Below are 25,894 nucleotides of genomic sequence, written 5' to 3'. Positions count from 1 at the left end.
ACCAAAATACAGTAATTGAATGGCTTATGATATTAGTATCTTTTATTATGGAAAACATGACAACATCATTAATAGCTTCCTTTCTTCCTCTACTCCTTCTCCAGAAAATTAGCAAAATCAAAACGTAACAGGTGTTTAACAGGAAACACAAAAAAAAGCAAACAGCCCTGATTTGATAGGCCTGTAATTAATTTCAGGCATATTGCTAAGTACCAAAGCATACAATAAAAAATAAAAATAAAATAAAAATAAAAAAGCGAAAAAGGCCAAAAGCACTAGAAAAGATTACAAGGGTTCAGTTTCAACACGCTTATACCTTGTTGAAGGAAGAGAGCTGCCTGTTACTAACATACACTGGGGTCCACTAACATACAGCAGGGGTCCATAAACTCTCTAGAGTACAGCATATACTTTTTCTACGTTCCATACAGTTTGGTGAATATTTCCAGCATGATATAATGATATAACAGTACTAACGAGAAGGAACTAAAAATAACACTTTTACATACGAGGTAGAAATAAGAAAGCAGTTTACATAAAATGACCGCTCCTACTAACGAAATCTATTCAGTTGAATAAAGTAATACTAACTACTCTTTCAAGCTACCAGTAGAACCGTAATAATCTAGTTAAAACCACTGCTCACTTCAATAGCTTTGATGTAATCAAGGCGTTCCTCTGCAGATTCCAAAGGGGTATCATCAATATGATAAAGCCTGCAGAAGAGAAAAGCAAAAATCTTTTGGAGAGAGTACAGGTATCTTAAATCCTGGGAGAAGAAAGTGCTTCACATGAAAAAAGTATAAAGCCAAGCCTTTTTTTAAGTTCCAAAAGCATCCCCTTTACGTCAATTTAAAGCAGGGTTATGAAATATGGTACCTGCTTTCACTTTTACAGCCCTTGATGGTCTATTCCCATATGACCTGTAGTCTTTCATTGTACAACAAGAAGTTACTGCAAACCTTCAATCATCCCAATGGCATCCTTTCAAACATATGCTTCCTTATTTCCTCAGGCTGTTTTCCGTACTTAGCAAGAACTTCACCTTTACATCCACAAAACTATCATGCATTATTCAAAACTGTCATAACTCCTATTCTGCTTTAAAAAGTGGCAATGGGAAAGATTCAGATTGCTCAGATCATAGTTTGTGCTGAATTACAACTATTTACTGTTTCAGTATTTCTACGATAGTTAAAATCTGGTCTAAGGCTAAGACTTTCAAGTACTAGAACAAAGTAAGTAATTACACCTTGTACAAACAATTACTCATTAATGTGGAAATATGGTGACATGAGCTGGTAGATTTTAAGAAATATGCAATAGCATCTCTACAGAAGATAATATATAAAAAGGAAAAAAATCATAACAAATTTGCAAGCCTATGGAGATGACAGGAAAGTTAATATCACTAATGAGCATGTCAGAAGGAAATATTCTGGACAGAAGACGATGCTGACTTTGATTTGTTTAGTTTGAGAGGACAACAGGCCATACAGGATTAGGGGTCAAAGATGCCAGCAGACACAAGTGCATTTGGAGAAGAACTGGCTGGATAGAATATGCCCTAAAAACCATTGACTCGTAAGTAGCAGTTAGTCACTAGAGTGAATATTGTGGCCTAAAAACTGAGGGTAGAGGAGAAAAAGAAAAAAAAGCATCAGACGTACAGCTCCGCAGACCTACAGTAAGAGAAGCATAAAGCTAGCAAATGGAGACACTAAACAGGAAGTAACCTGAAGAAACATGTTTTAAGAGATTTGGATAACGACCACACGTTTGTCATGAAAAACTATTCTCTGGCATTTATTAGGGCTGCAAGTCAAAAAATTCAAGCAGAAAAATTATAATGAGAAGAGAGGAGTTCATATTTTAGGCAAAGGAGAATTCAGCCCTATCAACAATCATATTGAGCCAACAGAAGAAAAATGACAAAGTCTGAAGACAAACCTTTCCCTGCCTTCTTTTCTGGTCCGTGCTAGCTGATTAATTTCCATTGCTGTGAGTTTCTTTGCAACACGATACTGCCAGATGTAAAACGCCTCTTTTGAAGCTGCTATCACATGTGTTTTGGTCATTGTGACAAACAACGGTCCTGTTATGAAACCCAAATGGTTGTAAAATTAGAGCAGCAAGTATTGGACTACATGCTAACTCTAGAAATTTTTTCCAGGTGGATGAAACCACATCTCCATAGCTCAAAAGAAACAAAACAAAACAAAAAACAAAACCAAAAAACTAACAACAGTTTTTGTTGCTAAGTAATTTCACTGTGGCCTTGCTCAGATGAATAAAGGAGAAATTCTTTAAAGGTTTTGTCTTTAAAATTAACACTTACCTCCTTACTATTTCAGTAAGTCTCCATGTGTTAATGCAGAGGACATCAAATACATATAGAGACATTTTCAGGTTAATGATCAATTTAGGAGTATCTCAAATAAAGCTCTAACAAGATCTATAAAATAAAGTCTTGTTCCATAGTTAGAATGAGGTATTGTAATTACTTACATATGTATATATAAATAAAAGAAAGAATTAAAAAAAGATTAAAAATTCTTTGATTAGCACCACTTAAGAACAGTAACAATTCTGAGCTAGACAAAATTTAGAAACACTATTTGCATCTTCATTAATAGCTGGGCCAAATATGGATTCTTCATCTACATTGCAGCAAATTGAGTATTTAGCAAAGTGAGCTCTCAAACTTACTTTATACCATCCAAAGATCAGTGCACAGGAAGGCAGGACATTTTCTTTAAGTTTATTCATAAAACCATTTCAAATGTGTGGATAAATCCAATATCTCATTCCTAAGATCAATGTTTTGTGAAAGAATATTCAAAGCATTGCATTATTCTTCACTGTATCACAGCATGTTTTTTTTAATGATATTTTGTCTCATCTTTCTGAAAACCACTGAATGCATACAACAAAACATTTGGAAAAACAATCAGAAACCTAGTAAGTAAATCATCCAATGTCTCAAATTCTGTAAGTAAATCAGTATGCCACCAAATGAAACAGACAAATTCAAAGGAATTGTGTAGCCCGGCCTGTTAGGAAAACGTTGAGTCATACAGATAACATGCTACGTTCACAAAATCTGATTGTTTAATCATCAGTCTTCTCAACTTTTTTTGTGTGTGTTTTAGCACAACACAGAACTCTGGAGGGCGCTATAAGCCTGCCATAAAGAAGAACAATACTATAACAGGCAGATGGGGAAAGGCTGGCTGAACAGATTTAATTTCTTTGAAACTAAGAGGATTATATAAGCCAATTGATTGCTGTAGAATAGTTTTTAAGTATAAGTGTAACTACTGGATGAGGGGGCTTAATGATGATGCTTAACATATGAACATTAGTGTACATAAAATAGTTGTTTATATGCAATGTATTTCACACACTTAACACATTTATTTCAGTGATTAGTCATGCACCTACTTATATGCATTTGTTCTCGTCTACCATTACCTTGCACCTGTATATGCCTTAACAATCACAATATTTTTATTAAAGGAAAAAGAAAATTGAGAATTTTCTGATCTGTGAGGAGATAACATTTCCTTCCACCTCAGATCACAGATTTCAACACTACACCTTACTTTTAGACTCATCTCAGTTAGTGTCTAACCACTTCACTCCAAGACAGTGATACATCAAGCCCACATCTGAAAGCCTTGGACACACTTAAAACTCACTAGGTAATTCCCTAATTTGACCTAGTTTCCATGAAGCCTGAACTTACTCATTTGTGCACATCCTGAAGTACTTCAACCTGGGGAAGAAAAGGACCTCCACATAAGCTCTATTGTGATCCGGAAACAAGATGGAGACGCATACATGCTTCATCCAGAGGAGTTTGATCAATTAGGCATTTTATGAACATGCCTTCAGACTTAAATTGACTTAAAATTATGTTGCTATCAAAAAAGCAGCTACTTTTCATCTTATCAACCACACCTGCATTTTCCTGCCACTTCTTTTATATCAGTTCTAGCAGCAGTTTGGCCACAGAGTAAGTTGGTCAGTTCACTGATCTGACCAAAAACTAAAGAAAAGGTTAGTTTAATTTTGGAGTTAAGTTGGATTAAAGAGATGATCACAAATGCTCGAGCTAACATAAGGGAGGAACCAGCACTGAGAGCAGGACCTTCCCTTCTTTCTGCCAGCAGTCCAAATTATGACTAGATTTAAGCCACATGTGAAATCACAGGGACATAAACAACATTTTACACAGCACGCAGACACACACAGTCATCAGGATCAGATCCACTCAAAAATACATGTAGAGAAGGGGGAGTATCTGTATGTGGGAAGCCATCTTTTTTGCAAAATTGCCTGTTAGCTAGGGCAATTGTATAAAAGTAGGAGAAGGGATTTTTCTAGGATTGTTTAAGCATTTTATACTGGACAGTCATTAAACCAGCAAAAACAAAACAAAAAAAAATACAACAGAAAAATCCATGGAAGAGGAACAAAAATCAAGCCTCCCCCTTCCTACCTCAGAGCCGTATCATTGGTGGCCACATGCTGCTCCTATGATGCTTTCCTTCTTGGCTGCATAACAGCTTCAGTAAGAGGAAGGGGTACCCCACTCACTCCCCCAAACCTGGGCTCTTGCTGGAGGATGGAAGGATGGAGTGGGATATGTCCCTTCCCAGGAAGGGCAAGCTGCACATTTCAATTCCTTCAAGCTGAAGATCCAGAACACCTTTCTAGGCAGCTGGTTTAACTACTTAGTTTCTTTAAGTGTAGGAGGCATTATCATCTTCTACAGCAGCCTCGATTTTAACAGAAAGTCCTGCTCACTTAGACATCAGTGGCCTTCAAAGAACTTGCATTCCAACTATTGAGCAGACAGAAAAACATGCACCCTAAGTCTGAAGGAGGAGACTCAGACACTCCCCTGCTAAGTGGGTTCTACCACATATCAGCTTTCCATACTAAATATCTGGACTTCTCTTCCCTCTGATTTTACAGATAACTAACTACAGTATTTATGTCTTGATACTTAAAATTAAGATCTTAAATGTTTTAATGTATATTGTTAAACAGGTGCTTTATATTTCAGTGATCAAATACTGCAAAAGGATTAAACAAACTATCCCACCATTAAAACAACAGCAACTGCCATCTGAAGTTTTCTGTGGCCCTTTTTTCTCTTCACCCCTCATTTCTATTTATTATTCCTTCATAAAACCTCAATCCTGAAGGAAATTTTGTAGATATTCAGGCACCTGAAACAACCTTTTCTTACCTCCCTATTTCATCAACACTCCATCTCACTAGAAAACATCTAGAACACCTGCTTTCTTGTCTAATCTTAAAAAAAGAAGAAAAAGAAACTTAATCCATGACTACATTACTTAGCTGCATGAAAAAGCTGAAACATTTTAGTATATGAAATGATACATAAACACAGCAGAGACAAATAATTCCCTCTAAATCTGATGAAAATGAGGCAACCTGATAGAGAAACACAAGTCTAAAAAAAAAAACCTGTTTTCACACCAGCCTCTGTTAAAGTTGCAAAGAAATCACGAGAAACTAGAACAAACTTAGTCAGATCAATATGATCGACCTAATTTTGGAGCCTAATTTTAGACCTTGATTCGAATGTCCCTAGAGCTGTTAGCTCATGAATACAAGAAAATATCACACAGCAGCAGGGATAACTGAACTTAACCTTAAAATGATGGACTGTTAATAGCAGTGATTCACGTGCATTTTATATGTAGTTCAACCATCCTTGTTAAGAGGGTTAAGACAGAAGCTAGAAAGCTAGGAGTGTGGACTCCTTCAACACTCTGCCTTTACCTAATCCACCTGTACTAGAATCTGTATGTTGATCAGGCTGTCCTATTCATTTCATTGGTCACTAATTAACATGTTAATGATGATTGTCAACACTTAACTATGCACATGTAAGCACACATAAGAAGATGAAATAATCCACCTGAGCGACATTTTCTTAGCGGATGCCATCTGTTGTGTTTCCACTGAAAAGATATTATATAACAAGATATATAACCTTATGTAGTTTATGTTTAGCTAAATTCATGAAAGGATTTGACTGAAGTCCTGCAAGCCTCTGAAGCAAGCACAAAAGAAAGTGTTGGTTAACTCTTGCACCGTGGTAGAACAGGATGTAATAAGGCTAGACACCAGAGAGGAGATTGCTAGCAAAGACTAGCTATTCTGAAGGACCCGCAGAACAAGTAAGAGGAACAAGTAAGCAATCAGAGGAAGAACAATGCCTTTGGACAAAATAAAGAGAAACATGAGGAAGAGCTTTATGGTGTAACCACTCACCAATGTCTGAAGAAAGGCAAAGTGATGGCCTCTCACCAGATAATAACTGATTAATTTTTTTTTTTTTTGCCATTGCTAGCAGAGGCAAACAATAGAAAGTTGATGACATAAATAGAAATTCAAGAGAATAACAGGAACAAGCAATTTTTTTTTTTTTTTCAATTCCTTCGTAAACCATTGGTTTGGAGCCAAACAACATAGGATTTGAACCTCCTGGGGATGAACTGAACATTGCACATGCTCACAATTACTTTGTCATTTGGAAATTCATATCATTTTGTTGAAACAATTTTATAAAATGTTATAAATTAGCAGCTCATACAAGCTATGCTTTAACACGGAGATTTTCAGATGCATAATTTTAATGCTCTATCTATTTATCATGCCCAGATGAGCAAACATTTTTTTTCCTCCACTAGCAATTTCCTACCAGGTCCAAGCCTGAGAGCCCTGCAGGGCACAAAAGACTCTAGGTGAGGTAAAATCTTTATGCTGAGTAGAGCTTCGGGTGTTTGCTGTTCCAACAAGCGACAGTCTGGCAAAAGCCAAAGACAACATGCAATCAACCTGCAGAAAGCAACACAGTCAATCAAGAATATCACTTATTTTGAAGATGGTCAGGAGTGCTAACTGGAGAGTAGGCAAGAGCACACAAATACAGAATGGTCTATTGAGAAAGTTCCTGCTATATGAGAAGGCATTTTTCATAGGCATTTGTGAAAAATAAAGGAAAGTAACAGCCTTAGATGGCACTCAGAAGTTCGTAAAAACTAGAACAAGAGTTCAAAACGAAAATTATCTAAGCAAATTATTTCTTGGACAGAACTCAATGCAGTGATTTATCACATGAATAAAAAAAGAATAGCCTGAAAAATGTTTTGATGGGGGGGGGGGGGAAGGTTTACAGAAAGATAATGTATTTTTTAAAGTCAACAATGCCCCCCAAATTATCCTGAGTAAGAGATATGTTAATTTTACTTGCACTGTTTATAACATTCTAAATTAATAATGATCACTCTCATCTGATAAAATAAATAGACAGTTATAATTAAAGCTGATTTTTTTCATTTATAAATAGGACAGAAGGATTTTTTTTTTCCATTAGAAATGATGTGCCAGCAGGAATTTTAAGATACCTTCAAATAAACATCTTTTGCCTTTTATGTGTTACACGACCTTCTCTCTGTACTCAGCAAGGGCAGCCAAGTGCTGCAAATCAGCACCCCAAGACAATGACCTCCCACTGCCAAGAAGCTCCAACTGGGATGAACAGCATGGTATACCTTATATTAAAACATTGACTGTACACATGTATCTACACCTAGCATAAATTTATCCTATGTTATACAGGTAAATATTTCAAGTTTTTCTATAAAGCTGTATCATCAAAGGATACCAAAGGAGGGGAAAAAAAAAAGGCAACTATGATAAAACTGTCATAATGCATTCCAAAAATATTTCTTTTACAGATATTTGCTTTTCACTTTCACCCTCAATTCCTTCTGTAAGTTTGGCAGGCTAACTTGAAAGGAATCTTACAGGATGAGTATGATACAAAAATGCTGATTCTTTAGCATGTTTATTATGCACCAGTGAAAGATTTGCTCACTAAGTTTAAACTAGTGAAACTACAGAAATCTTTCAGGACTCAAGAATGCAAATAGTCCAAACCCAAGTATTTGCCTTTCTGTGAGGAAGAAGGCTGTAATGCCTGGCATTTTCACAAATCAGTTCACACTAGCAAAGGGCATTGTAAACCTACACACTAAATAGATCATCTGACATGCAAGAGAACACAAGCAGACTGCAGAAAACTCAGTATAGCTAAAGGAAGGAGAAAAACTGTTGGCACATTATTTCATCTCTCTAGTACAGAATTCAAATGTAATTGGAACAACAGCATGTCTCTATTAAATAGCATTTCTCTACCTGTTTTCAGTCACTGCAGAAGATTTCTCTTATATAAAGACAACTATAAGAGACAGGTAGTAAGTAGTGAGGGAAGCAAAGAAGGCTGAGTTTTATTTATTTACATTAAAAACCCCCCACAGATTTAGCAAGCTCACTTAAACAGAACATTAGCAAATGCAAAGAAAAAGTTTAAAAACAGAGTTTTAGATGTACATGAAAAGCTAAATTTAACTACTTGAGTGGGATCCCTCTCACCTATTTTTAAACATCTTGGACAGAGATAAGTACATTTGAGCTGGTTGCCCTTGGCTTCTTTGTACTCAATGGAGAGCACATAGGCCCCTTTTAGGAATGATTCACTAACCTTATTTTAGATGTCTACTGTAAAAATAAGATGAAGTGTTCCCTAGAAGGGCCTATTTCCTCCTTCCCCACAACCCCAACTGTCTCATAAGTCCAGGAGACTAGATTCAAAGTAGGCACATACAATGCAGGCAATCTAGTCAGAGAAATCTCACCATCTTACTTCAGTACTTCATTATCTAATGTTTTCCACTTTAAATTTTGGTATCGAATTTCTTAGGCATTTTATTCCTGAAGATTTGAATGTACCACTATTGTAAAAGGTGGCAATAGGGCATCAAATTGACATAAACAAGAACTATGAGACTAAACACTACCCCAATATTTCATCTACATTTCTTAGTAGAAGTCAGTCAAACTCATTCATTAGAAAGAAATAAACTTTATTTTAATTGTGTTCTACAATGTAGGAACTTAATTTAGGAATACGTGTTTGACTCTTAGCTGATTTCCTCCTACCATCAGTGAAAAACTGAACAACAGTAGAAAAAGACACTTAGGAACTCAGTTAACATATCAGACACAAAACTTTTTAGTACCACTGGCTGAGGAAAACAACCACCTTTATAGTCACAACTATTTCTAATCCTTGGTTGATTCGATTGCCTTTTTTTTTTTCCCTAAACTTTTCTTCTTCTCTGAATCACTGTTACTTCCTTGACTTATAATTCATTACCTTACTTTTCTCGTCACTTCTACCTTTCCAAAACTTTGCTAGATACTTCCCCATTTATTTCATCAGGCAGCATGGCTGGCTATTTGTTGGTTAATACTAGCATCAAGTATTAACACTGGGGCTTGGAACTAACTTCCCTAATGAGATTAATTAGGGCAGAAGAGTTTCTTTTGGCAGAGAGAATGAAACAATGGCTCTAGGAGACAATTTATATTCAAAGAGTTCATGAGGCATCTAGCCAAAACAGATGCATTTCTTTTTGTCACAGTGGTTTTGGTTTTGTTCGTTTAAAAATTTCTGTAGAATCAGAGTATGTAGATTCTAAAAGTTATGGATATATATACATACTTATATATATAAAAAGTAGACACTTTTCCATTCATAAAATAAGAGGGAAGGAATTCTTCCAAGTTTAAAATATGCAATCTATTTTTATTTATTCAGAATAATCTGTTCCAATATGGTTACACTCCTCTTGTATATCAACCATACGTAGATTTCATTTCTTCCCTAAACGTTTATTTTAGCAGGCTCAAAGTGCTGCAACACTTAGGAAAAACAAAAAACAAAACAAAACACCCTAACTTTCTAATGTGGTGGAATCACATTAGATATTTGCTGCAAAATACACTTTCTACTGTCCATCATTTTAGCTAAGAGATTCTAAAAAGTAGTTTGTTCTTTTAATTTAATAGCTATACTGTCCCCTCTCATTCAAAAGCAATTTTTTTAATAAAGTTTTAGCAAAAATATTTGATTTATTCTTTGAGTCAAACCCAGAAAAATCAGCCTGAAAGAATCAAGCTTCAAAAAGAAGCTAACTGCAGATAGGGTTTTGAACATCTCAGGTCTATTTGGATAACATACCAAAAATAAAGCAAAAACAGAACAAACAAAAGCAGATTAATTAATCAAAAAAGCCAGTTGATTTGTCAGTTCCTCACTTCTCTCATCTGTTCCAAGGTCTTCCTCTCATTACCACTGTGCAGTCATAAGATTTCACATAAAGGGAAATAATCTTTACTCTCTAGTCTTTAGCAGAACTCCCAGCAAACAGGGGTTTGCAATTACCTGGGAATGTCTGTATCACAGCTACACCAGACAAGCAACAGGGAAACCACGGAATTCAGACCTACTTAGAATTTGGGCATATTTTTTATTCTAACTCACTGATATTTTTTTCCAATCAGATTTTTAATGATTAATCTGAAAATATTTAGGTAAAACAATCGTGAAAACAATATGTTATGAACACTGAAATACAAAAAAAGCTGATCTTAAAGTAAAAGTTATTTGGGAAGCAGCAATATCTTGTTTTTAAATGAAGGTCCAGCTCAAACTATTTTAATTGCTTTGAGAAACAGTACACTCTTCAATTGAGGAGTTGAATACCTATTGTTATGATAGAAAAATCCAAATAGCTAAAAACACCCATTAAAAGAGAGGAAAGTTACAATTTAAGAAAATCCATTGTTAATAGTTTGCAGAACTGAAGGAATCAGTTTAAACTTGGCCACTTTTTACAAGGAGCGCAATTGTTTTTATACCTATTTTGTTAATAAAAATAGTAGCTAATTAGGCTATTTCCAACACAAATTAGAGTTCACAACATGGGAACCACTGATTACACGTTCATCACATTTAAGGAGAATCCAGGTAAAAGTGAGAAGCCGATATAAAAATCATAGTTACAACCATGCACAGAATGGAAGGTCACAAATTTGGATAGAAGCGGTGTTACAAGACAGTGATTATTCCATTGAATGTAAGAAATTCATTATAAAGACTAGGAAAAACAACAGAATAAGACTGTTACAAGTTGCTTACCAATATCAATATATTTTGGGTCCAAGGGAGTACCAATGGAATTGCAGAGAACCAGCACATACTGTATGGAAACAAGAGCAGATATCACTACTACTATATATTTCTCTAAGTTAATAAAACTAAACAAGGTATTCTGTGAACATGTATCTCATACCCCACAATTCACATAATCTCACACTGTTCAGTTGAACAGAAAATAGATGGACCAAAGCCCCTGCAAATATAAAGCAGCGTAAGCATGAGACTATTGCAACATTTGACAATTAGCACTATAAATAAATGAAGGAAAGGAGGAAAAAAAAAAAAGAGAGAGAAAACGACCAGCTGTTTTAACTAGAGGAGCAAATCAACCAGACAAGATACAATACATAGCCTGCACCACCAGTAGGGTCCAAGGATAATATGCTGGTGAGAAAGCCACTGTCTCACCCCCTGCTCTGCAAGGCAAGTACTGTGCTGTGATTTTTGTTGTGTGTGTGGGGTTTTTTTGTTTTTGTATTTTTTTTTTTTTACTAGGAGTTTCCTGGCAATTCAGCTCTTGGGTAGCTGTTAATGCAAAGGATAATCTGATAAATTGCAACAGGCCACCTCACAGAACTTCCAGAGGTTGTGATGCTTGTTCTGTCCTTAGGAGAACTCCGAATCTCCTTCAGTTTCCAAAGGGCTACAATGTGGGGAAAATTGCAAATAAGGCTAACCCTCTGTCCTGCAGTATCACAGATGCTGCAAAACTGACCAGTTTTGTTAGTTTTGCTCTTCTTGTAATCCCACTTGGCCAGCAACAGACAACCAACCCACACCCACATCCATCTGCTAGACTCGGGAAGATGCAAATTAATGAAAAATGGGCCTGGACATGACACCTGTGCTTTTTTGTTGTTGTTGTTGCTGATGTATTTATTTTTCCAGACCTAAATCAAGGATCAAATAGCTTTATTCATTGAACTGCAGAGTCTTTGGATTCAAAAAAATAATAATAATAAAAAAATAAAAAAACAGGTCTGCTATTCCTGGAATCACCTAAGAGCTGGCATACTGGCTCTCCAGGAACTGAAATATAATTAGTTCTGCATAGCTCTCTCACCTGCTGACCAATTCATATAACTGTGACAGCAGACTACAGCAACTATACAGCCCACCCCTTTAAACTGAGAGATTGGTAGTTTTAGTAAGAATAGAACAGTGGAGTTTATAGATTTCAAGTTTTCATCTATTATATGAACTTCATCCTTTCAAAGAAAGAGATCTGAACATTAGAAAAGGATTTTTTTTTCATTAAACCATTTATTTTTCTGTTTCTCTCATCAAGAAACATAGATTTAAAAAATAACATTTTGTAACAGAGATTATTTCTTTGTTCATCATTTAAACATTCCAGCAGTATTTTCAAATTTCCCCTTTCAGAAAGGGTGTGGGGACTCCACTTCTATAGGAAACCACATCTGGCTTTTTTTTTTTTAAAAAAAACTATTTATTGTTTATTTCTATTATGTTTGTATTAGTTCTTTTCTGGTAAATTATTCCACCATTCACTCTTTACTTGATTTCTCTCCAATGCCCTTTTTATCTATTTCTGAGACTCTAAGTCAGTAGATCATAGACTTCAAAGGGGTGATGGATGGACAATATCCAAGACAGAGACTGCATGAGCTACGCAGGCTGCTGTCAGGGCCATGGAGTTTGCACTGTCTGATCTGATGAAAGCAGACAGTTCAAGCTTCACTATGGGTATCAACAGCAAGTTCTTTGTAACTCACTGAACACCCACTTTCTCTTGCAGTACCTTTAAACGGTTCCTGCTGAAATTAGTCTTTTTTGCATCATCAGCTATTGCTGTACATTTTGCCCACTTGACACAATCACAATTCTAATGGCTTAAATCTATTGTAAAACAGATCAGTTTTTCATAAAGCAATTGCAATGAAATACTATACAAAGGATAAGCTTGTTTGCTTCAGTTCCTAAAAGCTGACCCCCCCCCGTGTTAATGTTAGTGTTAACATGAGAGCCTTTCAGAAAGAACTGAAAGAAGATAATAAGTATCTGTAATTTTCAGATGCTAAAATTAAATATCTTATTTATGTTTAAGAAAGATACAGAGTCCCTCCACTGTTTTCTTCACATTTTAAAATGCAATCCAGAAAAATCTCATTTTATTGCATTCGATTTCATTGAATGTTTTTGGCCATGCATACCATGTTTTCAAACCATATGATACAGCACACCATTTATTGCACAATCAAGCGAAGCAGCACTAAAACAATTTTTTCTTTTTACCGTTGAACCAATTGACTCCATCTCATGCTCCTCCTTTGTAAGCAATATATAAGGGATATAGAAAATAAATCAGAAATGAATCCATTAGAAAAACCGTGTGACAATATATATATTAACTGAAGGATACATTTGTAATATAATTTTCACATTTCTTGATTTTTATTTCCAATGTAACACACTAGTTTATAGTAACAAGTGATTTTTATATTGCCTAAAAAACCCTCACATTTTTGTAAATTTGTTTTTTTTTAACTTTTCACTGATTATTTAATCTTTAAAATCCTGATGTTCTACTTACAGCTTCCTGATGTTCTCCTACTTATAGCTTTTCTTTGAGAACTGTCATAAGCATTTCTAAGGCAACAGTGATCTTGATGGTCACTGTTTTGATGCAGTGTTAGTTAGCGCTGCAAAGAGTTTATATATAAAAGAGAGTTAATAGGTTCTGCACATTTTTGTTATTATTTTATTGTTTGTTGTTTTGTTTTTAAACACTGCATCCATTTAAGTAATCATTCTGTCAAATTAATGAGAAATGAATGGCACATTCTGAAGCAGATTCAGAATGCTACTTTTGATCTTATTCAGGTTGTAAAGCACCAACATTTGGAACAGAACGTTTAAAGTTAGATGTAAAAGAAACAAACTTTACCTGAGGTTGATTTTCATCTGCTTTAGTTGCTAAAACACAGAAGTCTCCATAAGTTGTTATGGAAATCAGGCTCTTGACATATTTCACATACTTCTCATTGTTTTTTGTGTCCCAAAATACTACACAGTATTCTGGACGATCAGGTCGAGTATATGCGTAAACCACTGTGTTGGAGCAATAACCCCACTGCAAAGACAGACAATTTTGATAAAACCGATAAGAAATTGTGCAAATTCAATAATAAATTGTTCACAGCTATGAAAGAATTTCACATATATGATCAGCAAAATTCTTTGCCTGTCTAGCAATGAAGTGCTTTATGTAGGTGAACACAGCCCAGTAATAAGTCATTAGCAGAATATTCAACTGGCAAGACAATTTTCCCATCACACAAAATGACTTATCCCAATCCATCTTGGAGGCCCATCCTCAAAATAAGACAAGATTTCACTTCCCCTTGTTCCTTCTTTGTTCAGAAGGTACACAGAAATACCTATTGTAATGATGGCTTTTGCAATGAAAATGCTTGCCGTAAGAGAATTGATTTGAAAACCCAACCCTTTCATTTTCCAGGGGAAAAATAGAGAAATTATATTTTAAAATTATAATATAGAAATTATAACAAAGAAACATCTCAAACACTGCACTTTTAAAAGTCTGAAGCAGACCAACCTAAGCAATTATACTAGAACACTAAAATAACCCACATCATTCTTCCATATTAATAACATTAGGAAAAAAACAAAACAAAACAAAACACTCCTTTCCACCAAAGAATAGAATTATTCATGTAACAAGCTACAATATTCACTTGGAAACCATGCCAGGTCTGGAAACACACACAGTCTCATAGACTCCGATGAGTTTAAGAAAAAGCAATAGGTGCGTGTTCCAGCTGTTACACGTTTCCTGGAGTAAACATTAGGTAGCATTTCCTGCAAGACTAATTTCCAGCTCAAATTTACAAAGCCTCTACCAGCAGATTCACAACAAACTGTTTGGGGTTTCATCCTGGCAGATTTGTGTTTATAACTCTTTGAGCAATGATATTTCACAACTGAGTAAACCAATACATTTTAATATAGCCACAGTATATTCCTTATAATATATGCTATCCCTTTAATCACAGTGCTTACACACTGACAATTAAAGAATATATCCTGAGCCAGAGAGAAGGGAGAAGCAGAGAGAAGGAAGCAGCAGAATCATGGCTTTTACTAACTTTGAGGAAACTGAAATAGTCTTAACTGTTGAAAAGTGTCATACTCATGCAGTAAACAGATAAAAACATTATTTAGAATCAGCTGACAGTAAAGACTTGTAAAAAGTACATTGGGAATTGAAATATAAATAGGATCTACATCTATCTCTCAACATAGCTCTCCTAGTTCAAACAAATAATTCACCACCAAAAGTAATAATGTCTTAAAATGATGAGTAAGGCTCAAATGATTCCCACTGCATCACTTAGCCCAGTCAGAGTTCAACTAAACAGCAATGAAAACACTGGAGTCTCACCTGCATGACTGTCTCAGTCACTGCCAAGTTTAGAATCATGCCCAATTCCGTTACCAATACCAAAGCATGCCATTTCTTATTTTAAAAATAAGATCACAAATTCATTATAAAGAAAATGATTGAGTCATCTAGTCATCAAGACAGATGTTCACATTCCACTAAAACTTCAAGTCAGTAGTGTTGATCAAACTGAAACTATCAGTTAGGCACTGATTTATATATTAGGCTTAATAAAATGCAATAATGATTTGATCAGGTCAGAAATTCTGAATAATGAAGTTTGCATTACCAAAAAAAAGAAAAAAGAAAAAAAAAAAAAGAATAAATCCAAAAATCAGGAAGGAAATAGTTGCCTTAATTTATGAGTCGTCATTTTTGGAGTGACTGGTTAGAGACAGGGAAAGAGGAAAAAAGACCCCACTATCAGTTCATTTGTGGAGAATAAATCCAAGCAAAGTCTCAATCCAAGCAAGAAACTAAATATCAGCCTACCGATTATTTGCAAGCTTACCCTTTTTCAGATCTTTTCTTTTGAAGGTATTCTATTTTGTATAAATAATTAACTATAGAACACCAAAGACTGACACTGTAATGAGTATGGCACTCATCTGATACATAGGAGACATTTCTAATAAACTTAGTCTAAACTAAAACTGTTTGCTTCAGTAAATGTTTATTCTAGTTTATTCTAGAACAACTTGAACAGGAAAGAACACCCTGGCCCAATCCCTATAATTTTGTTTTTTCAAACCATGGCCTTCTCAAAGCGTTAGTGCTGAAAGACTGTGTTTAGTAAAGGGAATAAAACTTCATATTTTCCCTAGATTACTCTCCTTATAATCAAGTAGCCCTAGACCCCTACACCCAGGCTTTGTCTTTGGAGACTTAGTCAAAGCAATTCAAAACAGAGCCTGGCAACAAGCCAACAACTGACCGGCATGCATGATAAGGTTCTGATGCTTCAGCATATCCATTCATCTCTTTTCAAGTGGCAGTGTAAATGTACCCAAAGAGACCCATCTCATACCAAACAAAAGCCGATAATGCATTTAATTGGGGTCTCTCACTTACAGGTTTTATAGGATAAGAAAACCATTTCCTGCCCAACTAGAAAAAAAATGCCAGTAGAACTGTCATATTTTGCATTTACCGTCTATTAATAACTTCTGTATCACATCTAATCACCTTAGGGATCCACTTATCACCTAACTAGTCCATCACCCAGTGCTAAGGTAGTGTCTTATTTTGCTTTCGAACAAGTTTACTAATCAAATTAGATGCTGATGACACATAACATGAAACAAATTTCTGCTTGTTCTATTAGTTGTGCATTTATGACTGTAACAAAAGGGTTTTTGGTAAGAAAGCTACTTGATCAACCAGTTCAGAAAGACAGTAAATAATAAGTTTCCAATTCAGTGCTGCACTGCTACCTACCTTGTAATCTGGCCGAATGTTTGCAAAATATATATATGAATCAACTGATAGTGCAATTTTCAGTCCACTTCCCTCCCAAGACAAGGCTGACATCTGTTTGCCAGGAACTTTCAGTGTGCGCAAATGCTGGTTTAAAAACAAGAAAAGAAAACCATTTTGAATGTATCCTAGGGAAACCAGCACAAAAATACGTAAGTGACAAAACTTTTACAGTTGATGAAATATAAACATATAGACCTTCTTTACATGTATGGCATAAGGGCCCTCAAATTAAAACATGTGCACAAATGAGGGGAAAAAGAGGTACTTAATATGCATTCTTTTGTCTTGATTCTTTTTTCATCTAAGAGAAAGATAAACCATTTAATTTACAAACCATGACTCAGTCATAGTTCAGACTTACAAAAATAAACAATAGATGCAGAATGAAAGCGTAAACATTTTTTCCTTCACCTGGTAATCTGAATCACCTTTATTACTTCAATTACTACTAAAATAAATACAACTTCCAATTAATAACAGTTCTGACATCTGGCATTCCTCAAAAGTTGTGTTTATGTTGGCAGTGCAAGTCTATCAATTACATTAGACGGTTGATGTACAACATATTTAAATATAGCTGATAGGCTAAACAAATAACATATATAACTAACCTATGTCAAGGGCATACATTCAATCAGTTGCATAGTTACACAATTTGCAGCAAGGCAACAGCCATTTTCCTCTTCTCTATTTCTCATTTCCCTTCACAAAGGCTTAAGAAAGGCATTTAAATGTGCATTTACGATTTAAGAGCTACCAAAGACAAATATACTTTCCAGTTTTTTTTATATCCTTATTTTGCTGTAAAAAGTGAAGTTTACAATGAATGAATGTTCTCAAGAACTTCAACATTCATCCCACAGACCACTTGCCTGTATAAAGCTTTTTGCTGGCAAAATGCATGCATGTAGCTAGTAAGTGATAAATCAATCCACTCTTTATTGTGAGATTTTGAATAATCTTCAGCTTTTTCTGTGTTTAAAACACAGCTTTAAAATACAGCTTTTTACTGAACAGAACACTGATTATTAGGCTTAGATCTAGCCTTCTTCTTGAGGTCATAAGTTTGTGTTTAAACAACTTGCTGTCAATTAACTTATATGATTTAGTACCTATTTCATGCCTTTGATCAGGTGCAAATAGTATGTCCAAATAAGGGTCACAAATTATTCAAAGAAGACATCATCTTCTAAAAGTTGAGTCAATACCTGACTATCAGAACTAGTAAAAAAAAAAATTCTGAAATCTAAAGAAAATTCTGTTTACTTATGAACACTATATTTAGGGAGTCTGGAACACTTGTTTCAGTTAATCTGAATGACATAGCAACCAGAGCCGTAATATTATTGCCAAAACCTTTCGTTCAATTTGATACTTAATACTAACTCATTGAGACTTCCAGATATAATACTGGGAAGGAAAGTGAAATTACCTTATAAAGGCAAGAGTAGCAGTATAAAAAACAATATAAGAAAGTTTTCTGTCAACTGAGGAGGCTGATGAACATCTGCATTTATATCTACATCGTACAAGAAGTACAAAAAGTATTTACAAAACAATATGCCCAATGAACAACTGAAGAGTGGAAACAGTCTAACTTTTCTACGGTTTCTTGGCCACTCCTCTTACTGACAAGAGATGCCATTTTCTCAGCTTTACTCATTCCATAAAAATAGAGGGGAGCATACACGACCCTATTTTAAGCTCCTCATCTTGATCTCTTATACAGTCAGTGCAGAAAGACAGGTTACTTCCAGGTTTAGTATACACATTAAGTTAGCATCTTAACTGCTGCCTAAGTAAGCTGCTAAAAATTGGGCAGTATATGTATCCCCCTCCTTTAGTATTACACGAGATGCAATAGGATCAGCTGGCCATCAGCTGAACATCCAGCTGAACATCCAGCTGTTCTAGAAGGGTACAGGCCCATAGATCCTTTGTAAGCTTTCCAGATCCACATGGACGTCCTGGATACACCTTAGAGCATCTCAAATGCACTAAGAATCTATATACAGGCATCCAATTCCATGAGTAATGACTATACAGACAAAATAAGCTAACTAAGATAAAGCACAATTTAGGTAGTATAATAAGTATATTAAATATCTTTACCTCACCAAATGGAGTGTAGAATTGCACAATATTTACATCTTTATCTTGAGAAGTTGTTTTTAGGGAACCTGCCACCGCCAGTACACTTCCACAGTGGTTCCACTGAATACATACTACATTCATACCAGTGTCAATCAAAACAGGATCTAGTTTAAGAAATAAACATTAAGAATGTAAACATAAGAAGTTTTGGGTCAAGAATAGGTCACTCATAAGTAACCTATATTTTGTACCTACTCTGGTCATTCTCATCTCTCATTATCTGGCATCTTCCATTATCATAACAGACAGCAAGACAAGGACAACCTGGTTCAATGTAGCCTTCGGTACCATGATACCAGTGTATTCCAGCAATACTGAATGCTCCAGTTAGGTTCACCAAACAACTCAGTTTCATTTTCACCTAAACAAGAATGGTTAATTATTTAAACTTATATATAACATGCTATTTAGAGGAACAACTTTTATCTACACATGCCAAAAAAAGTACATGCAAAATTGTTCTTCTGTCCAAAGGAAACATTTTCACATTCTCAAACTTTAAGAGTTTGAAAAAGTTCCTTATCCAAAGTTGGAGCAGGTATATGAAAACATATGTTTAAAAAAAAAAAAAAAAAAAAAAAAAAAAAAAAAAAAAAGGTATTTCAATGTTGGCCTTTTTTATTCTTTGAAATGCAAGATCATTTAAAGTAACTTAGAGAAAAAAAAACACCCAAGGAAACCCACAGTTGAGCTTTACAAAAGAATAAAAAAGAAAACTACTTTAATTTCAAACCATTTCTGGACACAAGGTTTTTTTCAGAATAAGTTATTTAAAAAAAAGTAATTGGGACTTATAAGTATCCAAATCAAAACACCAATTAAGATAAGTTTACTTCCCTAATAATTAGCTCTTTACATCTAGTAGCATCGCTAAGAGCATTTTCTGAAAGAAAAGAGTGTACCTCACAGTAGTGAGAGAGCACATATAATTGGGAAATGAGGGTAGTTAAAAAAAAAAAAACAAACAAAAAAAAAAACCACAGCTTATTTAAAATCTAAGTGATTTGCAGCAAAAGCTAGAAACACCATGACACACAGTGGGAGGGAGGGAAACAGTGCGAGGTTAAAGAAAAGAAGATTGGAAGGTTTTTTCACTCTGAAGGAGGGAAAGAAAAGGAAGGAAATGCACAATAATAGGGATATAAGATCAGGAATGTAGTTCTGAATCCGTTGCTCTTTTGAAAGTCAATGTTTTAATTTTGTTTAGCATTTTGTCGTAGTTATTCCAATATTGCAAATAACTAGGAGCATAAAATAAGTAAATAAACAGAAGTTGAAGGAACACAGCAATATTATAGTTTTTTTTTTCTTTCATTTCAGGAAACACTGCCAGGCTTTCTCTGAAGCATGTAATATTCCCTATTTAGTAAACAATAACAGGAGCAACAGGAAAATAGACTACCGCTTTATTCTACACGTATACTAATATTTTAACATGAGCTTCACTTAATTTGGCCAGGATCGCCATACACTTTTACCTTTCCAATAACAATTGCGAAGCAAAAATGCATTAGTTGAAGTAGTAGCCATTTAGCTAACAAGAAAGACAAGCATTTATTGAAAATTTATGTTAAAAAAGGTGCAGCTGCTTAAATCTTGAATAAAAACTTCACATACAAGACCTTGTTCAGTTCTCAGTACTGAAGTCCACCAAGTAAACAAACAAAGAATAAATAAAAAACAAAATTTTTATGCTTATAAAAGTTAATATTTTTACAATACAGACCATAAACTCACAATAAAATTCCCCTGATTGTCGTAAATATGAATTTCTCCATTTGCCATTCCAAAGAGTAAAACTTTGCTGTCAGAAGACCAGGTCACATGGCACAGGTGTGTACCTTTCAGATCTTTCCCCCAAATACGATTGCCTGTAACAGGACATTTATTGTACTTAATAAATATACTACAGATTTAAAAATAGGATGCAAGTTACCAATATAAAGACTAAAACAGCTAAACAAAGTCAAAGTAACAATTTATAAAGGAATTGTTAACTATATGTACATTGTAGCTTTATTTTTCTAAGTAAATAATACTGAAAACAAAAGCTATATAAAACTGCAAAACACAATAGGTAGTACAGCTTAAATTTTACCATCCACTGATCCAACAATCACAGCTCCATCTTCATATACAATGCAAATCTTTTGTCCATCAGCATTCCAGCTCATACTTCGAACAACAGATTTATTTCTATTGTTAATCATCTCTTCATACCAGGCACCTATTAGTGCAGAATGAAAAATTGAATTATACTTTTGATTTGATAACTCCTTAAATGAATCCAAGATACATGCTAATCACTGAATTCAAAGAGTAAAAATATTCTCAATTCGAAGACTATGCAAATACTATGATAATGAAATTTATAAATAACAAATTCCAACAGTTTTTAAAAACTACACATAGCACAGAACCAAAAAAACTTATAAAAACTACCGAGATATCAAATTAGGTATTCAATGAAATGGAGTAACCTGTAAAGTGTCTGTTTATAAACAAACATGAGATACGTGTTACATATGACTTCACAACGTAATGCAAAACAAAAAAGGAAAGGTTGTGAAAAGGAACTGAAAGAGCAAGTTGTACTGCCCTTTCTGTAAAACTCTAGCAAGACGATATTATAGTGTCCACCAGACTGCACACATTATCATCGTGAAATCCGGTGTTCAGATACAACCTATTTATTTCCAAAAAGAAAATGGCAAAGTGGAAATCAGAGAGGAGGGCCACAGCCTGAGAGATGGGCCCTTCAGGAAGGGATCTACTGCTTAGATAACTTAAAAACAAAATACGCTAGAAATATAATGGAAGGAACAACTACTTTTGACAGGAATATGCATTAAGTAATTTATTGGTTCTTTTCCAAAACCAAAGGTGATGCTTCATGTAACAGCAGCCACCACATTTCAGACAGAAAGACTAATCAAGTGACATTTTATGCCTAAAATGAGGAGCTGAGCTGGCATTTTACTTGTTTCCATTTATATGTATGTGTGTAAATATATATATAAAAATCCTCAAGAGAAAAAGAAAACCACAAACTTTCCTTGTCTTCCCCATATGCATTGGAAAGTGGTTAATTATACCAAAAGGGTTGTTGGCTTTCAGATTAACTTAAATGTGCCAAAGTAGTACATGTGTTCATGAAACGGTAAAAAATAAATAAATAAATAAATAAAAATAAAAGCCACCAATCATTGTAACACATTGGTTAAGTGTATTAGTTCACTGCCTTAATTAAAACATTTTTAAAAGACTGTATTTATGAAAGTATTTGATTGTTGGTCTAAGCAGGATTCCTAAATTCCAGTAATTCTATCAATAGGTCTGCGTTTGATGCCTGTAGCAGAACTATTTAAATATTACAATAATACAGAAAACTAAACCTACACAATGAAGCAGTGCTTCTTTTTATTGTTCTATACATTATTCTCCTCTGAGAAAATAAATTGTCAAAGATAAGAAAATGAAAAACTTGTAGCTGTTTACAGAGCACATGCCTAAGAATTGACATCTTTTCTTAAGGTACTTTTGGAAGACAAGTATCTTAAGAAAAATTTAGACAACTATTTTAATAAGAACTTGGAACACATTTTAGATTTATTTAGAGTTTTACGATCCGAGAAAGAGTTGTTAAAGCTGCTAAAAAAAAATTCTCACAATACAGAACATGATCTAGTCTCAGATTTGTCCTATATAATACCTTTATACAACATCCACACAATGATGAGCCCATTTTGATCACTGGTTGTTAGTTTTTGATACTGTTCATTCCATGTCACCACTTGCACAGAACCTAGAAAATCATACAAGTTTTCTGTTTATTCTACTTAACAAACAAGTTAATACAAACAACCAAATGCAATTTAGTCACTCTGCTGAGTTTTCTGGGGTTTGGACAAATTTGCCCTGATGACTTTGATTCAGTTTTAGCCACTCTTCTTTCCATACCACTCTTGTTCCCTCTTTAATATTTCTACTACACTGCTCCTTTTGCTCATGTATTCACCCACTTGAGTAACATCATCTTCAAATTCTACGCAGAATATTGCTTCAATACAGAATCCCCAAATCATAGTTTTGCTGTTTCTGACTGCCTCAAGCATGTTGGCCTGGGAAGTTGACAAAACTTTCCTCTCACAGGAAGCAGATTTGGGTTTTTTTGTTTGTTTGTTTTTTTTAAATAGCTTAATCATTAATACTGCAGCAATTTTAAGACAGTGTGCCTTCTTATGACCAAAAAGAGCACTCTACACACTATTCCTTTGATCCTCAAGTCTCACATGTGATCCTACTCATAAAAACACAAATATCGAACTTGAAACATCTTCTTCAAGTTTTCTAAGAATCATCTTATTCCATCTGTTCAGATATTAGATACAAATTGGCCCCTTCTCAAGCACTACAGTCTTTCATGTCTTCACCTCCAATCATCCATTTCATGCAGCACAAACTGCTCAGTATACAGTTTAGCTCTTATCTTCTGCTATAAAGTGTTGTTTATCTGCCAGCTACCAAGGCAGTATGGGAGCAAATGTGAGTAGGTGAGCAAACATAACACGAATATGTAAGTATCTAAAAGTAATATCTATATAATCAGCCCAACTGAGAAGAATCTTCAGATTAACCAAATTGAAGTCAGAGAGAACAAGTACTGTAGCAGTGAAAGATTTTTACATATATATATATATATATATATATGTACAATAGCACCATTACTTCAATACAAATCAGTACTTCATTTTCACGATAATTAATGACAAAATGATTTGGAAATAGCCAAACAACAAGAAGTCATGTAAAACACAAATCAGGCTATAAGGTCAAAGCCAGCAGACTTATCTAGAAAAACTCACAACAGACTGAAAACCTTAAATAGCAACAGGCAGAGCAGGATCTGGCTCTGCAGCATGCATTCTGCATCATGTGCTCCATAGCAGCCATGAGTACTGGGGGAAGGCTGGATCAGTTTAATTCTCAACCCAATGACTCACTCACAGGTCATGAAAAATTGACTGTAGTTCTCTTAATCAGGTAACTTTGTAACAGTAGATAGCCAAGCTGTAACACATCCAATTTTACTATTGATAGTCTTTACTTAGCCTTACAACAAAAACTTATAACAAAATTACTCTATCAAGGCTACAAAATCTTTTTGTATTTTTAAGTTAATCAAAAGTACATTAAATGCCCAAAGAGACTTACCACTATGACCTTCAAGAGTTTGATTCACAGAAAGATTGCTAGGAGCTGCAAGTCCCTTTAGTTTTGCTTCGTCTAGAAATAACAAAAATAGTTATAAAATAAATTTAATAATTTAATAAATTTAGTAAGTTTATTAAGAGATTTATTAAGAAGCTCCAAAATAAATGATGACAAGAACAAAAATGAAGCATAATGCCATGAAAGAAGAAGCAAGGACGACGACTTCAGTAGATACACAAGCTATCCAAATGACAGGGGTGTCATGTAGGGCAAGCTGAAGGAAAACAGTATTCACAAGAAAGTGACTGCAAATCTGCTGTTTATGCAAATGCATAAAGATGCTAAAGATGTAAAACACACAATGTTGTAAAGTCACTTCTGAAAAGAGATGCACTTTCAGAATTTTGCAATGTGGTGGATTTTGTTCTAAAAAAGTCTCATTTACCTGTTTGCGTTTCCAACTTTAAAACTTTCAGTAACCCATCTTCTCCACCACAGGCTATGAAACCTTGATCCTTATTCCAGGAAATACATCTTAATCGAACATTACCAGGAATTGCAATCTGCAATTGAAAGAGAAATATTTTACATCTCTATGTAGTCAAAAGAATCGTGTTTTGTTTAAAATACACTAATCAAAAACACCACAAAGATAGCTAAGATAGCACACACAACAACAAACTTACTTCTAACACTGACGGATCAGTGCAGTCAAAAAGTGACAGAAGAGGATTAAAATGATAAACATAAATGAAACAACGCGACACAAAACTCGAGAAAAGGGAAATGGGGTATACGCAGTAAGTGATAATAACAGGACGTTTCTAAACGTATGCAGAGAAGGCGCCAGGAACAAAAAAGAAAGCCATGCGAGAGGGGAGAAACTGCGGGCAGGGCTTTGCCACGAGCAGAAGAACCATGTCCGGAGCCTCCGCGCGTTTTCTCAGCGCCCGGGGAGCAGTTTCTCGAGGCACAGCCGAAAGCCAGGGACAGCGCAGAAGCGGGGCAAGCCAGACCGCCGGCGGCACCGGCGCACGGCCCCTGACAGCGCCCGCAGGCCGCGCCGAGCCCGGCGGCTCCGCGCAAAGCGCGCGGCAGCTCCGCCTGCCCCCGCGACGCGCCTCGGCGCCCCGGCAGCACCTTCTTGCTCAGGTAGATGAACATCGCGCAGGGGACGGGGGCGCCCACGCCTCTGCCCCGGAGCGGCGCCGCGACAGGCCCCGCGCTGCCGCCGCGGCAACCGGGTCGCGCTAGCAACCCGGTTACCCTGGTAACCGCCGCCGGAAGCGCCCTCATTCACTTCCGGGCAGCGGGAGAGGAAAGACAGGATTGGCGTCGGGCAGCTCGAGCTCAGGCCCCCGGGGGGCGGGGGCAGCGCTGGCCCCGCCCGGCCCCCCTACCCCGCCCCGCCCCGCCCCGCCCCGCCTCGCCCCGCCTGTGAGTGTCGCGCGGGAGCCGTTGGGAGCCGTTAAGAGCAGCTGGGGTAGTTCAGCGCGGGCTGGCCTTGC

At 35.7% G+C, this 25,894-nt stretch overlaps 1 protein-coding gene across 3 annotated transcripts in view; it reads right to left on the bottom strand.

The window, feature by feature from the left end:
- Positions 1-25,714, bottom strand: part of WDR35 (WD repeat domain 35) — a 44,712-nt gene extending 18,998 nt beyond the window's left edge. For 2 of the 3 annotated variants that reach the window (XM_026103422.2, XM_026103423.2), the window contains exons 1-13: positions 25,527-25,714; positions 24,832-24,949; positions 24,387-24,458; positions 22,885-22,977; positions 21,271-21,399; positions 20,910-21,043; positions 19,368-19,533; positions 19,131-19,276; positions 16,977-17,102; positions 14,022-14,207; positions 11,093-11,153; positions 1,951-2,095; positions 647-716 (exon numbers count right to left, since the gene is read on the bottom strand). In XM_026103422.2, coding sequence (XP_025959207.2) covers positions 647-716; positions 1,951-2,095; positions 11,093-11,153; positions 14,022-14,207; positions 16,977-17,102; positions 19,131-19,276; positions 19,368-19,533; positions 20,910-21,043; positions 21,271-21,399; positions 22,885-22,977; positions 24,387-24,458; positions 24,832-24,949; positions 25,527-25,682 — 1,602 coding nt within the window. In that variant the 5' untranslated portion in view covers positions 25,683-25,714. Of the gene's footprint in view, positions 1-646; positions 717-1,950; positions 2,096-11,092; positions 11,154-14,021; positions 14,208-16,976; positions 17,103-19,130; positions 19,277-19,367; positions 19,534-20,898; positions 21,044-21,270; positions 21,400-22,884; positions 22,978-24,386; positions 24,459-24,831; positions 24,950-25,526 lie in introns of those variants that run through there. The other variant, XM_064508434.1, reaches the window with a different exon arrangement.
- Between the last annotated feature and the right edge of the window lie 180 nt (positions 25,715-25,894).

This window comes from Dromaius novaehollandiae, chromosome 3, assembly GCF_036370855.1.
Source record: "Dromaius novaehollandiae isolate bDroNov1 chromosome 3, bDroNov1.hap1, whole genome shotgun sequence".
NCBI classification, from domain to species: domain Eukaryota; kingdom Metazoa; phylum Chordata; class Aves; order Casuariiformes; family Dromaiidae; genus Dromaius; species Dromaius novaehollandiae.
Note: the sequence above shows the minus strand (reverse complement) of the source record. Positions and strands in the feature narration are given on the sequence as shown.